This window comes from Tenebrio molitor, chromosome 9, assembly GCF_963966145.1.
Source record: "Tenebrio molitor chromosome 9, icTenMoli1.1, whole genome shotgun sequence".
Lineage (NCBI taxonomy): Eukaryota > Metazoa > Arthropoda > Insecta > Coleoptera > Tenebrionidae > Tenebrio > Tenebrio molitor.
Genome location: NC_091054.1, coordinates 2,535,950 through 2,555,941, shown reverse-complemented (window position 1 = coordinate 2,555,941; position 19,992 = coordinate 2,535,950). Strand labels below are relative to the sequence as shown.

Genomic DNA, 19,992 nt, shown 5'->3' with positions numbered 1-19,992 from the left:
GCCATCTATCGACCGATAGCTCAACCAATTGTAGAGACCACCACACTAAACTTTCAGCGAGGGCGCTCTCTGGTGGCGAAACATGTGACTAAAATTATATAATTTAAGATGGCGGGCGAGAACACACGTGAGTGTCAAAAATAAGCGGTTTTTATACGTTTTTACTACTTGTTCGGGGATAATTCAATGTGACTTTGAAAATGTATCGGCTGTTGAGTGCACGAGTTTCGCCTTTTCGAAAAGTGTCAGGTGTGTCATCCGGTTTTAGCAGCGACAATGTCAATTTTAAGGTTAGGGAAGTTCTTTTTAACAAAGAATTGAACGAGTGCTCTTCAGGTATGTGACACCCTCCCGTTTTGATCGTTTATTTTTAAAAATTTCTTTAGTACCTGTGCGTAATCAGTCCAGCATAACCAATCCCGGTTTGGTGCAGAAAAAAATCCGAAAACGATCGAAATCGAAAAAGACCTATTACGACTTGTTAGTAGGTGGGTCGCGTCGAGCTCGTTGAATTTTCAGTTTGAACTTGGTATTGTTGCAGTGACCGACTCTGCCGCGAAGCAACAAAAAGCGTCAATCACCAAATTGAAATGGGATGATCTCAAACTCTTAGCCACAACCAATCTAAACCTTAGTGAGCTGCACAAGCTGAAAGACTTGTCAAAAAACAACCAACACCTGCAGGAACACACTTACAACAATCTAGCTGTGATAGAAAACGTTTCCAGTGGCGAAAATGACATTCTGGCTGATGCAGGACAGGAGAATCGCACCGTTACAATCAGCGATATTCCAGATAAAGCGGAAGATGAGGGGTTGCAGCCGGTCGAAGATTTGCTGGAAACCATCCCGGTGGTCGACTCGCTGCAACCCGAAATAATAGAAGAACCGGAAGTCTGCGAGGTCAATGAACCCGAAGCGAAAACCGATTTTAGTAAACAAGCGCGACACGAAGTCGCGATTAAAACGTTGGGGTCGTATTTGGAGATGTGTTCGAATTTGAAAAATCCCGCTCGGGGGTTGAATGCGTTAATTTTTCACAACCAGAGGGCCAAGAGGAGTAAAGACGCTGCGTTCGCGACGGTGCGAAGCGTCAAGGTGTACAACGCTGTTTTGAAGGGTTTTGCCTCGAAGGCGGACGTCGCTCGACTCGAAGAAGTCATCGCGATGATACGCGAAGAAAATATAAAATTGAACCTTCAGAGTTACATCGCTATTTTAGAATGTTACGGCAGAGCGAATTCTCATGATCAATATCTTAAACAAATTAGAACTTATGCGAAAGAAGCGTCTGAGAACGGTTTTACTTTTGATAAGTTGCTAAATAAAGGGACTTTTCTTAACGACGAGCGGGAAATTGTGGTAGCGACTATGAAAAGATGCGACTCGAGATACGTGCCAAAGTACCATAAGCCAGTAGTGCAATACAAAAACGATCTAGTCAATGATTTGAATGATGCGTCACAGGTGTGGCAACCTCACGGGAGCGAGATCGAGGGAAGTCCCGGTTTGTTCACGCGAGAGTCGATGAAATTGGCCGTAAAACGGCAGTTGGAGTTGGAGAAGGAGGGTCAGCTTGTGATAAAAAGTATCGAAAATAAGAGTCCCGTCACCGATGAGGTGCTAAAATATCGCGAATCTATGAACGATCACGTGAAGCATTGGGAGGAGACCGCCGCCAAAGCGTTCAATCGGGATTTGAGCGCTTTGGCAGCTCAGCGGAGCCCTCTCAATTACGAACCGTACATGAGGAGCATCCCCATGAAAGATTTCGTGACTATTATAGTCAACGAAGCGAAACAGATCGCGGAAGGGTCAGAAACCTACAGTCCCACAGTCAATCAATTGTACAGAAATCTGGGTTACAAGGTGTACATGCGGTACAAGATGTTGCGGAAACAGAAGACCGGCGTATTAGACAAGGTCACTACCATCCACACGAAATACTGCGAGGAGTATGCGCACCAGCACGCCCAACTCGACGTCCTCCCCACGAAAACCGAATATTTGAACCCGCGCCAACAGTGGCAGTGGATCGAGTACAGCGTGAAGAGCACCGGGGCCACGCTGTCGATGGATCACCGTCCGTGGACCCCGACCACTCTCCAAACCATCGGCAAGTTTCTCTACAGGATCGTGATGCACGACTTGAAGGTCGACGTGAACGCGATGAGGACGAACAGCAAGCACAAGAACTATCTCCCAGCTTTCTATACTATATTTAGGACGCAGGGGCGGTTGGTGAAGGAAGAGGTGAAGCCGCATCCGGTGTTGTCTCGTTTATTTCGGGCCTCGATGTCGGAAACTTTGACGTTTCCGTCGTACGAGTTGCCGATGCTGGCGCCTCCGGTGCCGTGGACGGGTATCGATAACGGGGGGTATTTGATAGCGCCGTGTGATGTCGTGAGGTTGCCGCCGCAAGCTGTCATGCAGAGGCAAAGGTTGTACCAGGCGGATCCTCGGCAGTTGTATCCGCCGCTGGATGCTCTCAATCAGCTGGGGGCGGTGGCGTGGAAGGTGAATGTTGACATTTTGGATGTGATCTTGAAGGTGAGTCATCCGAGGTAATAACATAAAGTCCATTTTTTGAAACAGTTGTCAATGTACGAAACCTGACTGTACCAGAATTTAAAACCTGAATCGTAAAATCTCCCTCGGTCAGGTTTGAGGTTATGTCGGAAATTTTCAAATGTCATAAAAGTTTCAAGCAAATTTTATACCAAAAGACAAGATAAATACAATAATGACACTGAAAAATGCAACTGAACGTACCTGTACAGCTAAACAGGAAAATGGGAATTTATTAATTTAATGCCTGATATAAAATTTTATATAAAAATGTCTTTCATTAAAACACGGTCGGTTTTTCTGTCTGCATTTCTTCACACAATCAAATCATTAGCTAATTTGTCACGTTGCGTTAGGGGCCCTCCAGATTCTTGCTTTCGGAGACTCGTTTTACTTTTTACTTTAAATTTAAAAGTAATTGCGGCTTCGATAGCGCAAGCGCCTTCACATCAAAATGGCTGACATACAATTGACATTTTACGTTGCCAACCTAAGAACCATCAAATAACTAGTGGCTCATACCAACGTGTCAACACTTTTACAATTGTTTAAAAAAAATAACTTTATCACTAATTAATAAAAGGAAAAAAATTAAAGGTCAGAAAAATATTCTGTGACCCTCTAAGAAAAAGTGAACAATGCGTAATTTTTTCTCTTTGTTTTTGGGTGTTTTTTATAATGATATTTAATTTTCAGGTGTTCAATGATGGCGGATCTGCCAAATTGGACGTTCCCGAATCACCCTCGTCCCTCCCGCACCCGCCTACCATGACCAACGACATGGACAAGACCCAAAAGTACAAGATATTCCGTCAAAAGTTGCAATTTCGTCGCAAGAAAGCGGAAATGTACTCTCTGTGGTGCGACTGCCTCTATCGCCTGTCACTAGCCAATCACGTGAGTACCCCCCACTCCCTTGAACGTTACTCTTGATTAACAACCCTTGTCGTTGGTTTTCAGTACAGGAACGACATATTTTGGTTACCTCACAACATGGACTTCCGCGGCCGCGTCTACCCCGTCCCTCCCCACCTCAATCACCTAGGCTCAGATCTGGCCAGGTCGATGTTGATCTTCGCCGAATCGCGTCCGTTGGGACGTGACGGTTTGAACTGGCTCAAACTCCACGTGATCAATTTGACAGGTCTGAAGAAGCGAGATTCAATCGCAGATCGATTGGCGTACGCCGATCGCATCATGGACGACATTCTCGATTCGGCGGATAATCCGTTGACCGGAAGACGGTGGTGGACCGAATCGGAAGAACCTTGGCAGACCCTCGCCTGCTGCATGGAGATAGCCAAAGCGGTCAGGTCCGAAGACCCCGAGCAGTATCGGTCGCATTTTCCTGTCCACCAGGATGGTAGTTGCAACGGGCTGCAGCATTACGCAGCTTTGGGGAGGGACAGTGCGGGGGCGTACAGCGTCAACTTGTGTCCTTCGCAGGTGCCGCAGGATGTCTACAGTGCGGTGGTGGCGCTGGTGGAGAAGCAGAGGATGACGGACGCGGCTAACGGAATCGAGGTGCGAATATTATTGGTCGACGAGGGGACCCCAAAGCGCCAACTGTTTTGTTTTCAGGTGGCCAAAGTGCTGCAAGGCTTCGTGAAGCGAAAAGTTATCAAGCAGACCATAATGACGACGGTGTACGGAGTGACAAGGTTCGGTGCTAGGCTGCAGATCGCGAGACAGTTGAAGGATATCGATGAGTTTCCCAAAGATATGGTCTGGGCGGCGTCTTCGTACCTAACGGGACGCACTTTCGAATCGTTGAGGACAATGTTCACGTCCACTAGAGAAATTCAAGACTGGTTCACCGATTGTGCTCGACTAATTTCGGTCAGCGGCAAACACGTCGAGTGGGTCACTCCGATGGGTCTACCGATAGTACAGCCTTACATTAGATTTAAAAATTTAGGGACCTCGTTAGTGTATAAGCCGTATCACATGGATCAATTCGAGTAAGTTTCAGATTAAAAGGTGCGGTGAGAAGTTACAGTTTTCGTTTTGTAGAAAACCGAACGTGATGAAACAGAAAAACGCTTTTCCTCCTAATTTTGTCCACTCGTTGGATTCTAGTCACATGATGTTAACGTCGTTGTACTGTGAGCGCGCCGGGATTACGTTTGTTTCGGTGCACGATTGCTATTGGACGCATCCATCGACCGTACACATTATGAATAAAGTAAACAAAAGTCAAACTTCAAGGTCTCGATATCATATTTGACTTTTTTTTCTAGATTTGCAGAGAACAGTTTGTGGCACTGCATTCGTTGCCCATTTTAGAAAATCTCTCGTTGTTTTTGACAGAAAGGTACAGTTACGACAGCGAGTAAGTTGTTTCGTTTTTGTGTCGTCCTTTGTTATTTGTTGTTGTTTTAGGGATTTCACCGGAACTGGGTCCGCGTCAGACTTGACAAAAACAAAACTAAACAAAGTGCTTAGAAAGTTACCAAAAACAGGCGATTTCGATATAAATCAAGTTTTAAATTCCGTCTATTTCTTTAGTTAAGTTTAAAAGAATAAAGTAAAATGTTTTTTTATATGTTTTATGTGCCCTAAAACCTGATGATGTGATCTAATATGATAAAAAAAAGCGAGGCGGCTGTGGAAAACAAAATTTACGCAAAGGTGTGGCGTAACTTTAATCACTTGTCAATTTTGACGTTTATTACGTGAATTTTATTCAAACAATGATTTTCACTCTACAACAAAATATTTAGGGCAGAAACGGAACAAATAAAATGGCGAGTGGATTTACCGTCGACAAAACCTCTACTTCATAGCTGTTAGTGTGATTGAAGTTACGTCAAGCATTTTTGACACTTCTTATACGTTGCAAAAGTCTTTGTAAACACCGGATGATTCACGCTAGATAGGACAAGGAGTATCATGAACATACAAGAACATACAATATTACTTTGCAAAGTATGTAGTATTAGGATAATATTACAGTCGATAACATTAAGTTTTTCATCGTAGGTAATCTGTTAACCGTGAGATGAATTGCATCCGTCCCAATCACACTCCAGACAAGTAATACGGTTATCATCACCTGTATTATAAACATATTGTAATCGTGCTGTTATTTCTTTGCACCCACCGTTAAGGGTACAACCTCCAACGACACCCTCTAAATATCCTGCAACTTGAAAGTTTTAAAGAAAGTCGAATCTCGTCAATACTTATTACCTATCTCAACTGAAATGTTGTAGCACCGTAACTGCGATTGTTTAAATGATACCTGATAGTAGAAACCTGAAGTCGACGAATATATTTCAATTTTGTTGTCGCATTCTTGCAAAATACGATTTTTCAAGTAGCCACAACCTGAAGGGTGTATTTCGTCAACGTAACATTTTAAACCGTGAACTAGAATTGCCAAGTGCAAAATTTAAAAAACAATTTTATTAATTTTTTACCACATCCGCTGGAAAAGGTGCAAAGAATTATGATGAACAAGTTCTTCCACATTTTGAAAAAAATACCACCACTTTTTGAGGAACTTAAATTGGAATTGCAGATTGTTTGCAGTAGGATTGCTCTGTGATTTACCGAAAGACTGCTACTCTGTCACCTAGATGGAGGGGATTGGTGGGGAGAATATGTTGTACAGATTATGGCGCCATGTTGTGCTGGAATGGTAAACTGGAGGAGCCGAATGGTTTTCTGGGAAGGCCCCGATGACGCGCCGCGCCACATAAGTGGTTTACAATTCAGATGATGTAATCCGGGACGCCGAAATCGAAATGCTCACTTACAGATCGGTCCAACAAAAAGTATCCACCCCCAATTTTTAATTACCACAAAAGAGGAACTGAAGTAGGATTCATTTCGGAGAATGTCCGGTTAAGAAAGTTGTTTTCCAGAATTTGATTTTATAAGTGTTATACAGGGTATTTCATGAGTGATAATGAGCCCGGCGGAATTGAAAATGCAACCCACAACACATTAGCAACGCTAACGCGGATATTAAAAAAAAATGAAATTATGAATCTATGATGGCTTTGCTTCCAATAATTTTATTTGTCACAACTGACAATACGACGATTATAGTTATTTACGAACCAAGTGCGGGAAGACGATGTTCCCGCATGAGCGCATCTTTTAAAGCACGAGCGACGAAGGAGCGAGTGCCTTTAATTTGTTAATGCGCGAATGAGCGGAAGATGTCTTCACGCAAGTGGTTCATACAATATTTTTTGTACGAACATTAAATTAATTTTTTTTGTTTTAATACATCAAACGTAAACGAACATAAAACCAAGTAGGCAGTGACCTTTGGTTATTAGAAACAATTGCTTCACTTGAAATTTCAATCTTTGCAATAATTCGTGAATTTTGTAGGAACAATTTTCAACGATTATAAATATTTCCCTAATTTTTTAATAGAGGAAAATCCAGGGAAGTTGTATTTTATGAATTAAATTTTATTATTATTTGCGTTTATAATACGTCTATAAACGTTAGTCAGTAGGAGTCGTTTATGGCTTTATAAAAGTACACTGTACTTTAATGAAATTTTTATCAATATTTCAGTGTATTACACCAAAAAACTTCCAATATTAATGTTCAAACTCTACTTTTTAAAATCTGTTGCAGAAGTAGTTGCATCCGTTTCCTTGAATTACCAATTAATACGAAATTCCCTAGAATTTGATTTTTTTTTTAATTTAAAAATTAAAACAAGGTTGCAAATTCTAAAAAATAACATAAAAAACTGGTTCTATAAGGGTATTGGCGCACTCGTCCCATAGAAAACTCCCCTACGGGTCGTTTTCTACACCTGGGACTCGTGATCAATCCAGATAGTAATTTGTTTTACAGTTTCGCGAAGTGCGAAAATGTAATGTTGGTTGCATCGAGAATTTAGTCAGGCTCATTATTCCTCGTGAATCAGCCTGAACACATATTAGAGAGATAAGAGGCGGCTATGGAAAACAAAATTTCAAAAGACCTAAAGCGTAACGTCTGTGGGCGTAACTTAATAAAATGTCACTTGTCAATTTTGATATTTGGCTGAATTTTATTTCAAGAAATATGTTCGAAATGCGAACGTCGAAAATGGCGACTATAAGAATGTGTTTTATCTTTTACATAGTGTACAGTTGGCTTCAAAAAAAAAACGGGAAATGAAATTTCACCTAATGTGAACTGAAAATTTAATTTGTCAATTTATGTCAATTTGTGTCTGTTTGACAGTAGTATTTCTGACACATAAGTGCAGTTTTTTAACCTAAATTCTAAAAGGTCGTTTCAAACTATAAAAATTTAATAAAATCTGACAGAACTTTTTCTGACAGTTCCCGTTTTTTTTTGAAGCCAACCGTAATATGAAAAGTGGACAGCATTATGTCGAGGTAATGCACATTTAAAAAGCGTCACAGGAAACAAAAAACAAAATTACTATAAAAAAGACTACGAACAGTACTGATAGTGCTTGACACTTTTTTCAATACAGTTTAGTCTAGTTCAGTTATTTCTTGATGTATTTTTGTAAGAATCGGAAAACATGACAGTTTTCATTAGATAACAACACAAGAATGATTTCGTCGACTAGATTAAACTTTTTCGAAATCACGAACCGCGACTAATCGTACGTGAATACTCCAGAAAAAATTTGTTTTATCGTTTTATCGAACATGCAGTGATTCAACATTGTTCGTGAAATTACTAAGCTCTTAAGGTTATTAATACAGACGCGATTTGGTAATCAAAAATGAAAAAAAAGACTGTTAAAAAAAGGAAACAGAAAGTAAAAGGGTTCTGAGAGTTTATAGCGCGAATCAGAGATGAGAGATGATCTCTTTTATAACTGCTGGCAATGACTTTCGTTGTTGAAGTCCGCGGGTACATATTCAAATCTGATATATTTCCACAATCCGGAATGTTCTAGACTCTAGAGTGTTATGGAACTATAAATCCGATGGAACCGCTTTCGTTTTTGCCATGAGGAAATTTCCACTGACAATCAATGACAAAAAATATGCATGCAAACCCGCAAATACCGGAAGACGCGAATTACCGATCATTGTAGATACGAATCATCATAATTTTATGCAAAGTGAAAATTATTCCAATAAACCGATAAGAAAATTTATGGATTTATTGGCATGCCAGAGATAAATTTTCAGCAACTTTTATTGAGAAAATGATACAAAATCAATCGACCTTGTAGAAAGCGTCAGGCGAAATTTTCGCTAGGACGGGGCTTTCCCTCGATGTTTTGTCGACTGGTTAGCAGTCAAATCCGCTTTTCCCGGATGGTTTTAACAAGAAATAATTACTTTGTTGAGAGGAATTGGGTATTATCAATTGTCGTAAGCTAAAACCTCGTAATAAAAATAAACCTGCGGAAAAGACAATGGAACAATTATGTGTTCGGATTTATTTTAATTTTTACAATTATGGGTGTTGGATCTACGCGAGCCATAAACATTCTACCAAAGACTCAAAAAAAGTCTTATTACGTAACGACCTGGTGCTCTGAACAGCTTGTATATGTAATGTAAACAATTTCAGCACATTTTTCACCTTTTCATTCTGTTATTGTAACGCTAATCATGACGGTCACCTCATTAGTGAAAATATTTGTTATGCAAACTTGATAATTTCTCAAAATCTCTGTATCAACACAGTCGCGATAAGACCTCTATTTTGCACCTTACACGAAGAATTAAACAATTACGAGATCATACCTGGTGCTACTGGCTCTTTTTTATCGGTTCGGTAGAGGTGGAACTTTATATACTTAACGGTTGCACGTCCATCGGTTTTTGCGAGTGCGAGTCTCTGTGGTGAAAGTTGAGAGTTCTAGTGCGGCGACCCAAGGGTGACATCGCCGTTTTGATTTATGTTGACACCCGCGGGTGAGTGCCTTGCGCCTATCCCTTGGCAAAAATATAATTTTCATTTTTTTAAACCGGTCTTGTCGCATTCTCTAAAAACGGAGAGGAAGGACACTTCGGTGGCGGCGGTGGTCAAATCGTGGTCAAGACAATTTTCAAGTGTCCTTCGGGAAGTCAGATCGAAATGCAATAATGTGTTATCTGAGCGATCGCTCGTAAAAAAGTCAATAGGAGGGTACTCATCAATGACTCTCAATAAAATCTTGATTTATGTAATAATGGATCATCTGATCCAAACTGAAGAATTTTGATAAAAATGACTACAACAATGAGTGTAATTTTTTCTAGTTCTTGTTTCCTCTTAACGACATGTCATCACATGATACCATTACTAAATTAATTTTTTTTTCAAACAATAATAGGTGCTGTCATTACGTGTGTAAGATTACTTCAATCTCAGTAATAGGTATGTTGAAAACAAAGTAATTAGCTCTGAACTGTGGTTAATGTGTTACTGATGTAAATTGATTGATTTTTAAATCGATGGGTTTTGAAATAAGTGACAAAAAAGAAATTTGAGTGAACGAAGGTCGTGCCAAATTTCGTTTCTTTTCCCGTTGTAGAGCTAATATTTGAAAAAACAATTATTAAGATTTCGATATACGCAACAGCCAACATTGTTAAGTGATAAGTTTTATTTTCATGTTATGTATTTATGTTTTAGTTCCGTTGAAAATGTAATTTTGTATTATTTTGAACGGTACCTATTGAAGGACGCGTACGTTTGTATAATAATAGTCTTGAAAAAGTTGATAAGAACTACGTAGGAAAGGTATTTATGATATCTTCATATTTAACAGAACCCACGCTGTTTAATTAACGATTTTTAAATAAATATGTAGATAGTTCATAATGGTTTAGTTTATATAGTCAATAGTAACAATTATCATTATTATACAGAAATGCAAGATCAAATAAAAACATATTTAATGTATTTAAGAACAAGACATAGTAATAAAAATAAATAAACAAATAAAATGAAGAAATACTAATAATATTTGAAGATAAGCAACGTCGGGCGCAGTCAGTGTTTGGATGGATGACCGCCAGGGCTAAACCGCGTTCCGTTGTAATAACAATTTGTCCAAAAATTGTGTTACGGAACTTTATCGATAATTCCATATTCTGGTTTTCAACATTTTTATAAGTAAATTCTTTATAAACTGTAAAAACAATTAAAGTCGATTCAAAAATCAAAAAACCACCCCACCTGTTGCTTTAGGCTGGTAAAATTTAAAAAACCCTATAATTTGTTTCAAAATCAAAAATCCACCAACAGTGCATTCTACCTCGAAAATACAACCGACAACGTCGCCAACTTTTGTTTTTAGTGTGTTTGAAAGTGTCAAAAAAACGTGGGGTTATGAAATAAAACTGTTGACAGTCGTTTTGGTCGTAGTTTATCGTGTTTTTTAAATTCTTTGAAGCACTTAATAAACGCTCGCTTTAATTTAGCGGTTAAAAGATTCCTTGTTTTTTGAGGCATTTTTATAATTTGATATTTGTGACACACTGAAGGTCAAATTTTGGCGGAAGGTTGGGCCAATCCAGAAAAATGAAACTTATTCTAGAGATTTCTTTTTTTCTGCCAACATAATTCAACAGGTGGTGGTTTTTTGATTTTGAAACAGATTATAGGTAGATATTTTTTCATACTATGTTGGTAACTATAAATTATGACATTTATTTGATTCAAAATAAAATTCAATTGCTTTGAATTTAGTTCATATTGTTTTATTAGCAGCACGTTTCATTTATTTATTGATTCTTATTATTTTTACTTAAACATGCCTAGAAAAACAAGACACTTAATAAATATTTAACCTCAAAATTACAAGTCTCACCAAATTTTACACTAGACAGCGTTGCCGATAGGAACTATCGAGGAAAATGCAATGTTGGTGGTTTTTTGATTTTTGAATGGACTTTAGGTACGTCGTACGTGTTCAAAAATACTTAATTATTATTTGGAAAACATTCACATTGATCAATGGTATTTATACCCAATTTAATTACCCATTTTACCCAAAACAAATAATATTTTAAAGGTATTTGTCCACAATGTTGCAATTCTAATAGAAGTGAATTATTAAATGTTCCGTATGTATTTATATTATTTTGCAAGAATCAAGTATGTCCACGAAACATTTGTTATTTATTACATAATTTATTAAACAAATATGCAGTGGTTATTGTTGAAAATTTAAGTCTTGTAGAGCTTTAAATGTTACTTAATAATTTATCATTCTGTAAAAATACCAGTTATAACAGGTTTTTTCAGTAGGTAGTATTTTAAAATACATATATGCATATTGATAAAAATTCTTTTAATACCTGGCTACAAAAAAAAAACAGTACAGTTGATTAATTTAAATACCGGGTGACTTTTAATGATTGAAATACTTTTTGTTCGGTTAGCAACATATTCACGATTTTATGTTGGTACACTTGACTATCAGATTGAAATATGACAGTTCAAAAGTGAAAATAAATCATATTTATTTCTAAAATCTTAACCTAGAAAGCGAATCAACAGACAACTCTTTGACAAATGACTAGTCAGGAGTCCGAATTATTCGGGATCGGGAGTGCCAACCCACTAAATTTGTCTCGATCATTAAAAGAAACCCGGTACCAAAGCACACTTGGTTTAAAGTACAAATAAAAAAATTAAACGACAACTAATAGTACGATAAAAACGGAATATACAGTGTGAACATAAAGTTTGGAACAAAATTCATAAAATAGCATTAGGTGATGTAAAAATCGGACAGGTCGATTTTATTTCGAAATTCAACATTTTTGTGAGAGAAATTCTGTCATGCACAATAAAAATCAAAATGCCACCAGTAACGTTTTTGATTGACAAATTGACATCCATGTCAAAAATTCCAATATGGGGTTAGAAATATATAAAACCTGTTTTACAACTATGTTATGTCAGTTGAATAACAACGACTGACGAAATTCCGTGGCCGTGACTGTACTAGAAATTACTAATACTAGTACTAGAAATAATTTTTCTGATTATAAATACATTACTGTTAATTATGGTTTTTGCTTTGACTTTTCCTTTCATTTGGTTTTCACTGTTAGTTTTCTTACACGTTTTTGCGGCTGTGCATTTAAAGTGTTTTTCGGCTATTTCATTCATGTCACTCTCTGTTTTTAAATTGTTTTTGCGACTATCCATGTTTCGATTTATTAGAGCTACCAATCATATGGTAGATATTAAGTGAAAGCAATTTTAATAATAAATATTTTAAACGAAATAATTCTTCCACTCTGTCCAAGATACCTCTGTTATTGTGAATTGTTGTGGCACACGAAGAAGTCGCACGGAAACTCTCCGGACTCGAGGAGCACTCCCGCACGCTTCACCATACACTACACAATATCTATGTATTCACTATTCGAAAATAAACACGCCATTTTCACAAAATTTTAGTTTCAAACACAAAATCAACACGTCAACACCTGCCTTTTGTGGTCGGATAAAACTAACTGGAAATGTAATCATCGTGTCTCTACCTCGGCCGTGCAGCGAAAAAACTTTATTCTAAAAACACAATTTATTCCAAAAACACAATGTTTTGCGCTGATTGTGACACTAGTGTCACGGTGCGTCTTATAAAACGAGTGTACTATTTTTTTCTACTTTGGTCGCATTAATTTCATAGAAACTCAAAAATCTAATTATGAAATAATCTAGGGACTTTTGTGTGGAATGAGTTATGGTGGCATTTCTGTGAAATTTATGTCAAATGTTTTAATTGTTAACAGGAGCTCGCCGGAGATACCGGACGCCGGCCAGCGTGCTATTATTATTATTACTATTACAGCAATACCAACGTAATACGTATAAAAAAAAAAACAAAAACAGTTTCACAAAAAGTTCCATTGTGACACTACTTTTAGTCTCGCAAAATGCTCTTTATGATACCAAAGTAGAAAAAAAAACTATTATTTCACGGTCACTGTCTTTAAACATAATTGTCATTTTTCGCGAGTGAAAGATTAAAAAATGTCTTGCACTCCGCCAGAAATACGGAAAATAGCAGAGAATACCACAGTACATTTGCTGCCGGTAAAATCACACAATAAATACGAAAGTAACAAATACCTCAAACTCAAAATGACATTTGACATTCAGTTCAATGTGTTACCAACTGAAAAAAAAATTGTCGATTTCGGATTGTTCATGGTTCATTAATCCATTCATAACGAATGTTTTTTTAAAACAGCAAATTAGAAAAAGCAATTACGTCGCACGTGTTCAAAAATAATTATTATTTGGAAAACATTCACATTGATAAATGGTATTTACACACAATTTAATTACCTATTTTACAAAAAACAAATAATATTTTTCAGGTAGGTATTTGTCCACAATGTTGCAATTTTAATTTTCTTTCCAACATACCTCTGTTCTTTAAAACTTCAATTGTATACCAAATCCTTCATGTACCCCCACATGAAGAAGTCATACGGAAACTCTCCGGGCTCCAGGAGCACTCCCGCACGCTTCACCATACACTACACAACATCTATGTATTCACCATTCGAAAATAAACGCGCCATTTTTACAAAATTTTAGTTTAAATCACAGAATTAACACGTCAACACCTGAACTAACTGAATATGTAATCATTGTGTCCTACCTCGGCCGCGCAGCGAAAAAACTTTATTCTAAAAACACAGTTTTGCGCCGATTTTAGAAAAACTATTATTTCACGGTCACTGTCATTGGGTTACATAACTAGAAAATAGACAGTTTGTTAATTTATGGGAGAGTAAAAAAAAAACGACTGAAATGAAAATTATATTTCGAAAAAATGTTACATAAAAATTTTATTGTTCTTGACGAGATCTGTCACTGGTTAAAATTAATGTACTTATTTCTGAGACACGTTGTACAGTTGGTTGCAAAAAAAATGAGAAAAGGAAATTTTCCTAATGTACTGTCGCGAACAATAAATTTTGGTCGTCAATGTCATTTCGAAATTTGGTTAGATTGTCACAAATTAAAAAAAAAATCCCTGCCTGATTATGCCCATGTCAACAAAGTGTCAAAAAAATGACAATTAGTCATACAACATGATGATATTTACGAGTGTTTTACAATGGAGCATTTTCGATTGAATGACCTTGACGATCAAAATTTATTGCTCGCGCCTGTAAATTTAGTTTTGTCCATTTGTCAATTAAATGTCTATTTGACAATACCCCTCAAATAATTTTAAAAAATTTCACTGAATTTTGAACATATGTAATTCTAACCTATTTCTCGTAAGAAGGTTTCACACCATGAAAAAAATTGTAAAAATGTGTCAATTTTATTCTGACAGTTCCAGTTTTTTTTGCAACCAACTGTATCTAGAGCAGTTTTTTTTTAAGACACAATCACCGGAACTGTAATACACCAAATTAATGACAGATACCAAATTTCGCCATTTAGACTTAAAGAAATGTACCTACACGAACACAAAAAAATATGACTTGCAAGATGTTTTCATTTGCATTGTTGTTCCAGTTCAAATAATGCACAGAGATCTATTTTTCTTGTGACGACGACACCCTACACCTCAAAATGGCCAACATTTGCTCCCAAGGTACGAAAATCCCAACCAACAACAATTTTTTACCACCACAATTTCAGATCTAATCCCTAAAAGATTCGTGATAGCTATAATGCTATTCACAGCATGTTTCGTCAGCTACATGATGAGAGTAAACATGTCCATCAATCTCATAGCTATGGTAGAGCCTGCCAAAACTGGAGGCAACCTATCAATCCCAGAATGTGCAGTGAAAAAAATCGAAAACATCAGTTCAGAAAGTGAACACTATCAACACCAAACTTCAATTCCAGATGTGAGAATGAAGTGTTGTTGTTCTTCCCACCAACTTCATTTTTCTGTTTTCGTAGTACGGGGCACGATACCCTTGGGATTCTAGTCTTCAGAGTCTAATTCTGGGCTCTTACTTTTGGGGGTACACCATCACTTGCATCCCAGGTGGGGTTCTGGGGGAAAGATTCGGACCCACTAGAACTGTCATGTTGTCGACTTTGGCAGCCGGATTTTTGACTCTTTTGGGTCCTTTGATGGCCTCCTGGCACTACATGGGTCTAATCGTGGCAAGATTTTTAACCGGATTGTGTGGGGTACCAACCACAAAAAATAATCACCAGGAGCTATTTAACTCTATGGTTGTAGGGAGTGATCTACCCTTGTCTTCATTGTCTAGTGTCGCGTTGGGCACCTCCCGAAGAGAAAGGCAAATTCATCGGGGCCCTTCTAGGTGGTACTCTTGGAACCATGGTGACCTGGCCCCTTTTGGGCTTCATCATCGAGAGTCTCGGTTGGTCTTGGTCGTTCTTCATCAATGGAGGGATTGTTCTGGTGTGGTGCGTTTTCTGGATTTTGCTAGTTGCTGACAGTCCCGAAGCACACTCGACCATAAGCGAGGAGGAGAAATTATACATCACCAAGAGCTTGGGGGACACGATCAAGCGTACCAAGGTACCAACACGTGCAAAAAAAGAACCAAACAATCAACTCCAAGTTGCAGGGACTCCTCCCCTACAAAGACATTTTCCTTTCGGTGCGATTCTGGGCTCTGATCCTGCTCCACTTTGGAAACTTGTGGGGGCTGTACTTTTTGATGACAGCCGGCCCCAACTTCCTCTCGACAGTTTTGGGTTTCAACCTAGGTCACACTGGAATCCTTGCTGCGCTTCCTTATTTAGCCCGACTCATCTTCGGTTTTATCTTTGGATTGATCGGGGACTTCATCAGGAAAAGAAACATCGTGTCCACGACCGTGGTCAGGAAAGGATTCATCCTCTTTTGTGAGTTTAAGCAAAATAAAAAAAAACTTGTAAAGTCTGTGTCTCAATTCTAAATTTCCACCAACACTGCATTCTACGTTAGAAATACAACCGGCAACACTGTTTGGTGACAAATGCGTAATGCTTCAGGTTGTATTTGTGAGGTTATCATTTTTTGTGTTGTTTTTACCACTCAAGATTTTAGAATAAAAGAAAAGAACGGTACCAACCTTTTAATCTCTTCGAAGCATTGTACTATTGGGAGCATAAAAAGTGGGAGATCAAATTTCTGTCAGTTTTGAAAAATTCGATGTAGTTCAAGCTTTATTGTCACTTTTTTGACACTATTCCAGCTGACAGTTTAAACATTTATTTTATACTCCTATTTTCCTTTTCCAAAAAGTCAAGACCATGACGTTGATGTCCCACTTTTTTTGCCCGCAATAGAGCATTTTTCATTTTAGCGTCAAGTAAATTATAGTAAATTTAAAAAACTCCTGGACTGTCAAAATTAAATTCTAAATAAAATGCTTGTTTCGACTGTACAGTGGGGAGCACGGAATTTCGCACGCCAATTTGTACGTCATTAAAAAAAAACTATTTAGTCTAAGCTTTATTGTCATTATAATCAATAATGAGGTGGGATACGCATGATATATGTGATCATGACTGATGTTTCACCTAAACTGTCACGAAACTGCCGCCAGTATCTCATTTTAATAAAATTAAGTCAGTGAAATGTCCAATGTGTGCGAAATTCCGTGCTCGCCACTGTACTTGGGTATAAAAAATTTTCGCTAGAGTGTACCGACATCAAAATATATTTAGGTTATGTTTTCATTTTTAATTATTGAATTAAAAATGTTTTGAATCATTCATTGCTTCGAACTAAATGAATTGGAGCAGTTTAATGACGTTTATAAGAAACACACAACAAACTGAAAACAGGTAACAAATTAAACAACAACAAAAATCATCCAAAATAAACTAACCTGTTTCATTTAATATTCAGAATCGGAAGAAAATTATTTCACATTTGATTAACACTTATCTGCAAAATTTTGATTTGTGAATCACAAGAACGAACACCAATTATTAGTTAACAATACTGGAGTGGCTTTGGAACAAATTTGTAATTTCTTCCCGTTGTTATCACCTTTTTGTTTGTTCTTCATAATAATTTCTTATGGCCCTCTTCTCTCGCACCAATAGAACCACCCTAGTTCGTTTTGAACTTTCCACTTTAACTTTTTTACAAAATAAACTTAAATAATTTTCAATTTATTTGACAATGTCAATTTAAACAAATGAATAGTTTGAAAAATTAAAAAATCACAGATGACAACTAGGCAATATGAAAATAACTAGTGATATTTAACCAACCTAACAACTGCAATTTTGATTTTGACAGTCCAGATGTTTTTTGAATATTATCGGAAATTTTTGTATTATAAAACAAAAATGTTATGTAATTATGTTTATAACATAATTATATTGCCAACTTCGGCTTTAACAATCCCCAGTTTAGAAATATTTTTGTTTAGCCAACATAATTCAACAAATGGTGGAAATTTAGAATTCTGACAAGACTATAATTTGAAATTTAGCGCACATCATACCAGGAGTGCTACTCCTGATCCTGAACCTGACAGGATGCGATGTAAATTGGTCGGTGATTTTGCTCACGATGTCACTGGGCTCTAACGGCGCCTCCACTTTAACAAATTTGCAAAATTCTCAAGATCTGGCACCGAACTATGCCGGCTCCTTGTACGGAATTGCCAACTGCATTGGAAGTACCACAGGATTTATCACGCCGCTGATCGTGGGACAAATTACAGCAAACCATGTAAATCAATATTAAAACTCTCCCTTCAATTTTTCAATTCTCTTTTTTCCAGAATGGTCTGGACGAATGGCACATCATCTTTTGTATTGGTGCGCTGGTCTACATCGTCTGCGGTTTAGTATTTTGCATCTTTGGAAGCGCAGAGATACAGCCATGGAATCAAGTCAAACAAAATGAAGAACCAGAGAAAGATGGCATTCAGAATCCTGCTTTTGACAATGCCAGTGAGATTACGGTCAAAATGGGAGAGAATGATGATGAAAATACCAAAGTATAAATAAGATCCTAAATGTTTACGTGTTTTGTGTTTATTTAATTGTCGATTTATAAAAAGATTCAGTATTTGGTCGTGACCGGTTGGATAACAATAAAAAAATTGCATAAAACCTTCTCATTATGCCAGGCACTTATACAACGACAGACTTCGAGAATGATTTCTCTTTGATTTACATTGACCTACAGTGAGCCGTGATATGAAATAAAAACTTCTTTGCATACGCCGGGACATTTATGTACCTAGTGTTTTAACGATGTACAATAAAGCGATATTTTACCAATTTGTCGTTTATCTATTACCCAATTTAAAACAGGTCGCATTAATATTAATACATTTAAAATGTGCGGTATTTTATCACATAATTCCCCGTGTATACGTCAGTTTTATATCAAATGGTGCGATAAAAACATGGAAAAATTTTAATTTTGCCTCAGCAAGTATAGTCGAAAGTCTTAAATTAAATTATGAATAAGTAAAGGACGTTCACGATCTTTTTGGGACCGAGTTGGCTACCTATGATTTTTTCTTTAAACGATGCTATTTCCAATTTAAAAAGGACAAACCAGATTTAAGACATCCGGCAACAATGTACCTATTCAAAAAATACAAAGTTAAACTGAAAACAACCTAACCTAACACCAAGATACCTAATAAGAAATCTCAAAAGAAGATCTTGTCTAACACAACAAGGGTCCATTTCCTTTAGGGAATTCAATTACCATCGAGGTACTGGCAATAAAATCACTAGATGGTCATAGCCAACTCGGCCCCAGAAAGATTGTGAATGGCTAATATACAAAATTTTGGAATTTAAGGTTATGTAAAAATAAAAATTGTTCCGGAATTTCCAAATGTACTATTCAGTGCAAGTAGAACTTATTACAGAAGAAAAAACTCTGATGTAAAATATTTCTTAGAATGCTGCCGATGAAATAACCTTCCTTGTCAACAAACGTCCTTTTATTCATAAAGATCAGGCCAAGAAAGAGTCCGCATGTCGTACTTGTGTGCAGTGTGCACGTTATAATCAACACCAGAAACCTTTCTTGAAGCAAGTGTCGACCTACAATTTTGAATTTTTAACTCTTTATCGTTTCCAATATTTATTTTCGCACCGTACCTTGGAAACAACTGTCTAGGTCATCGGAGATTCCTTTGGTTTTGGGGTCATGTTCCACACGAACGAGCGATTTAACTGTTGTGATAATTACACATGCATTCACATAAAGAATCAATTGTATTGTGTTGTTTTATTAGCAAAAATGCAACTTTGTATACAAAAAAAAACTCGTTTCGTAATTATTGTTGTTTGATGAAAACAAATTACACTAATATGGCCTCTCTTCCTGATCAGGATTCTAAACATATCAGCATAGTTATATTAGGAGAGAAGTAATAAAAACTGTACCTATGGAATTAATTTTATTGTAGGTAGGTACGTTTCAAACTTGGCATATTCTGCGCTGTGAAAAGGAAGATATTGCAACATATCTAATTTATTTAAATGTTATCGTGTTGAAGGAATGAAATAATAAATAAAAAGTGTTCGGAAAGGACC

At 37.1% G+C, this 19,992-nt stretch overlaps 2 protein-coding genes and 1 long non-coding RNA gene across 3 annotated transcripts; 2 read left to right on the top strand and 1 right to left on the bottom strand.

Annotated features, from left to right (window-relative positions):
* The first annotated feature begins 68 nt into the window (after window positions 1-68).
* Window positions 69-5,111, top strand: PolrMT (mitochondrial RNA polymerase). The gene is made up of 9 exons (XM_069058130.1): window positions 69-336; window positions 387-488; window positions 542-2,550; window positions 3,265-3,465; window positions 3,529-4,092; window positions 4,150-4,529; window positions 4,582-4,753; window positions 4,809-4,900; window positions 4,951-5,111. The coding sequence occupies exons 1-9, from the start codon at window positions 201-203 to the stop codon at window positions 5,078-5,080; spliced, it is 3,786 nt and encodes a 1,261-aa protein (XP_068914231.1). The 5' UTR covers window positions 69-200; the 3' UTR covers window positions 5,081-5,111.
* A 439-nt stretch (window positions 5,112-5,550) lies between these two features.
* On the bottom strand, window positions 5,551-9,059 carry LOC138138299 (uncharacterized). Its single transcript, XR_011162003.1, has 3 exons — window positions 5,991-9,059; window positions 5,761-5,940; window positions 5,551-5,710 (listed from the first exon to the last, which is right to left on the bottom strand). It is a non-coding gene; the product is annotated as an uncharacterized lncRNA (long non-coding RNA).
* A 214-nt stretch (window positions 9,060-9,273) lies between these two features.
* LOC138138290 (sialin) lies at window positions 9,274-18,714 on the top strand. Its single transcript, XM_069058125.1, has 8 exons — window positions 9,274-9,437; window positions 15,010-15,088; window positions 15,136-15,350; window positions 15,406-15,642; window positions 15,695-16,000; window positions 16,050-16,329; window positions 17,916-18,157; window positions 18,210-18,714. The coding sequence occupies exons 2-8, from the start codon at window positions 15,067-15,069 to the stop codon at window positions 18,432-18,434; spliced, it is 1,527 nt and encodes a 508-aa protein (XP_068914226.1). The 5' UTR covers window positions 9,274-9,437; window positions 15,010-15,066; the 3' UTR covers window positions 18,435-18,714.
* The last annotated feature ends 1,278 nt before the right edge of the window (window positions 18,715-19,992 follow it).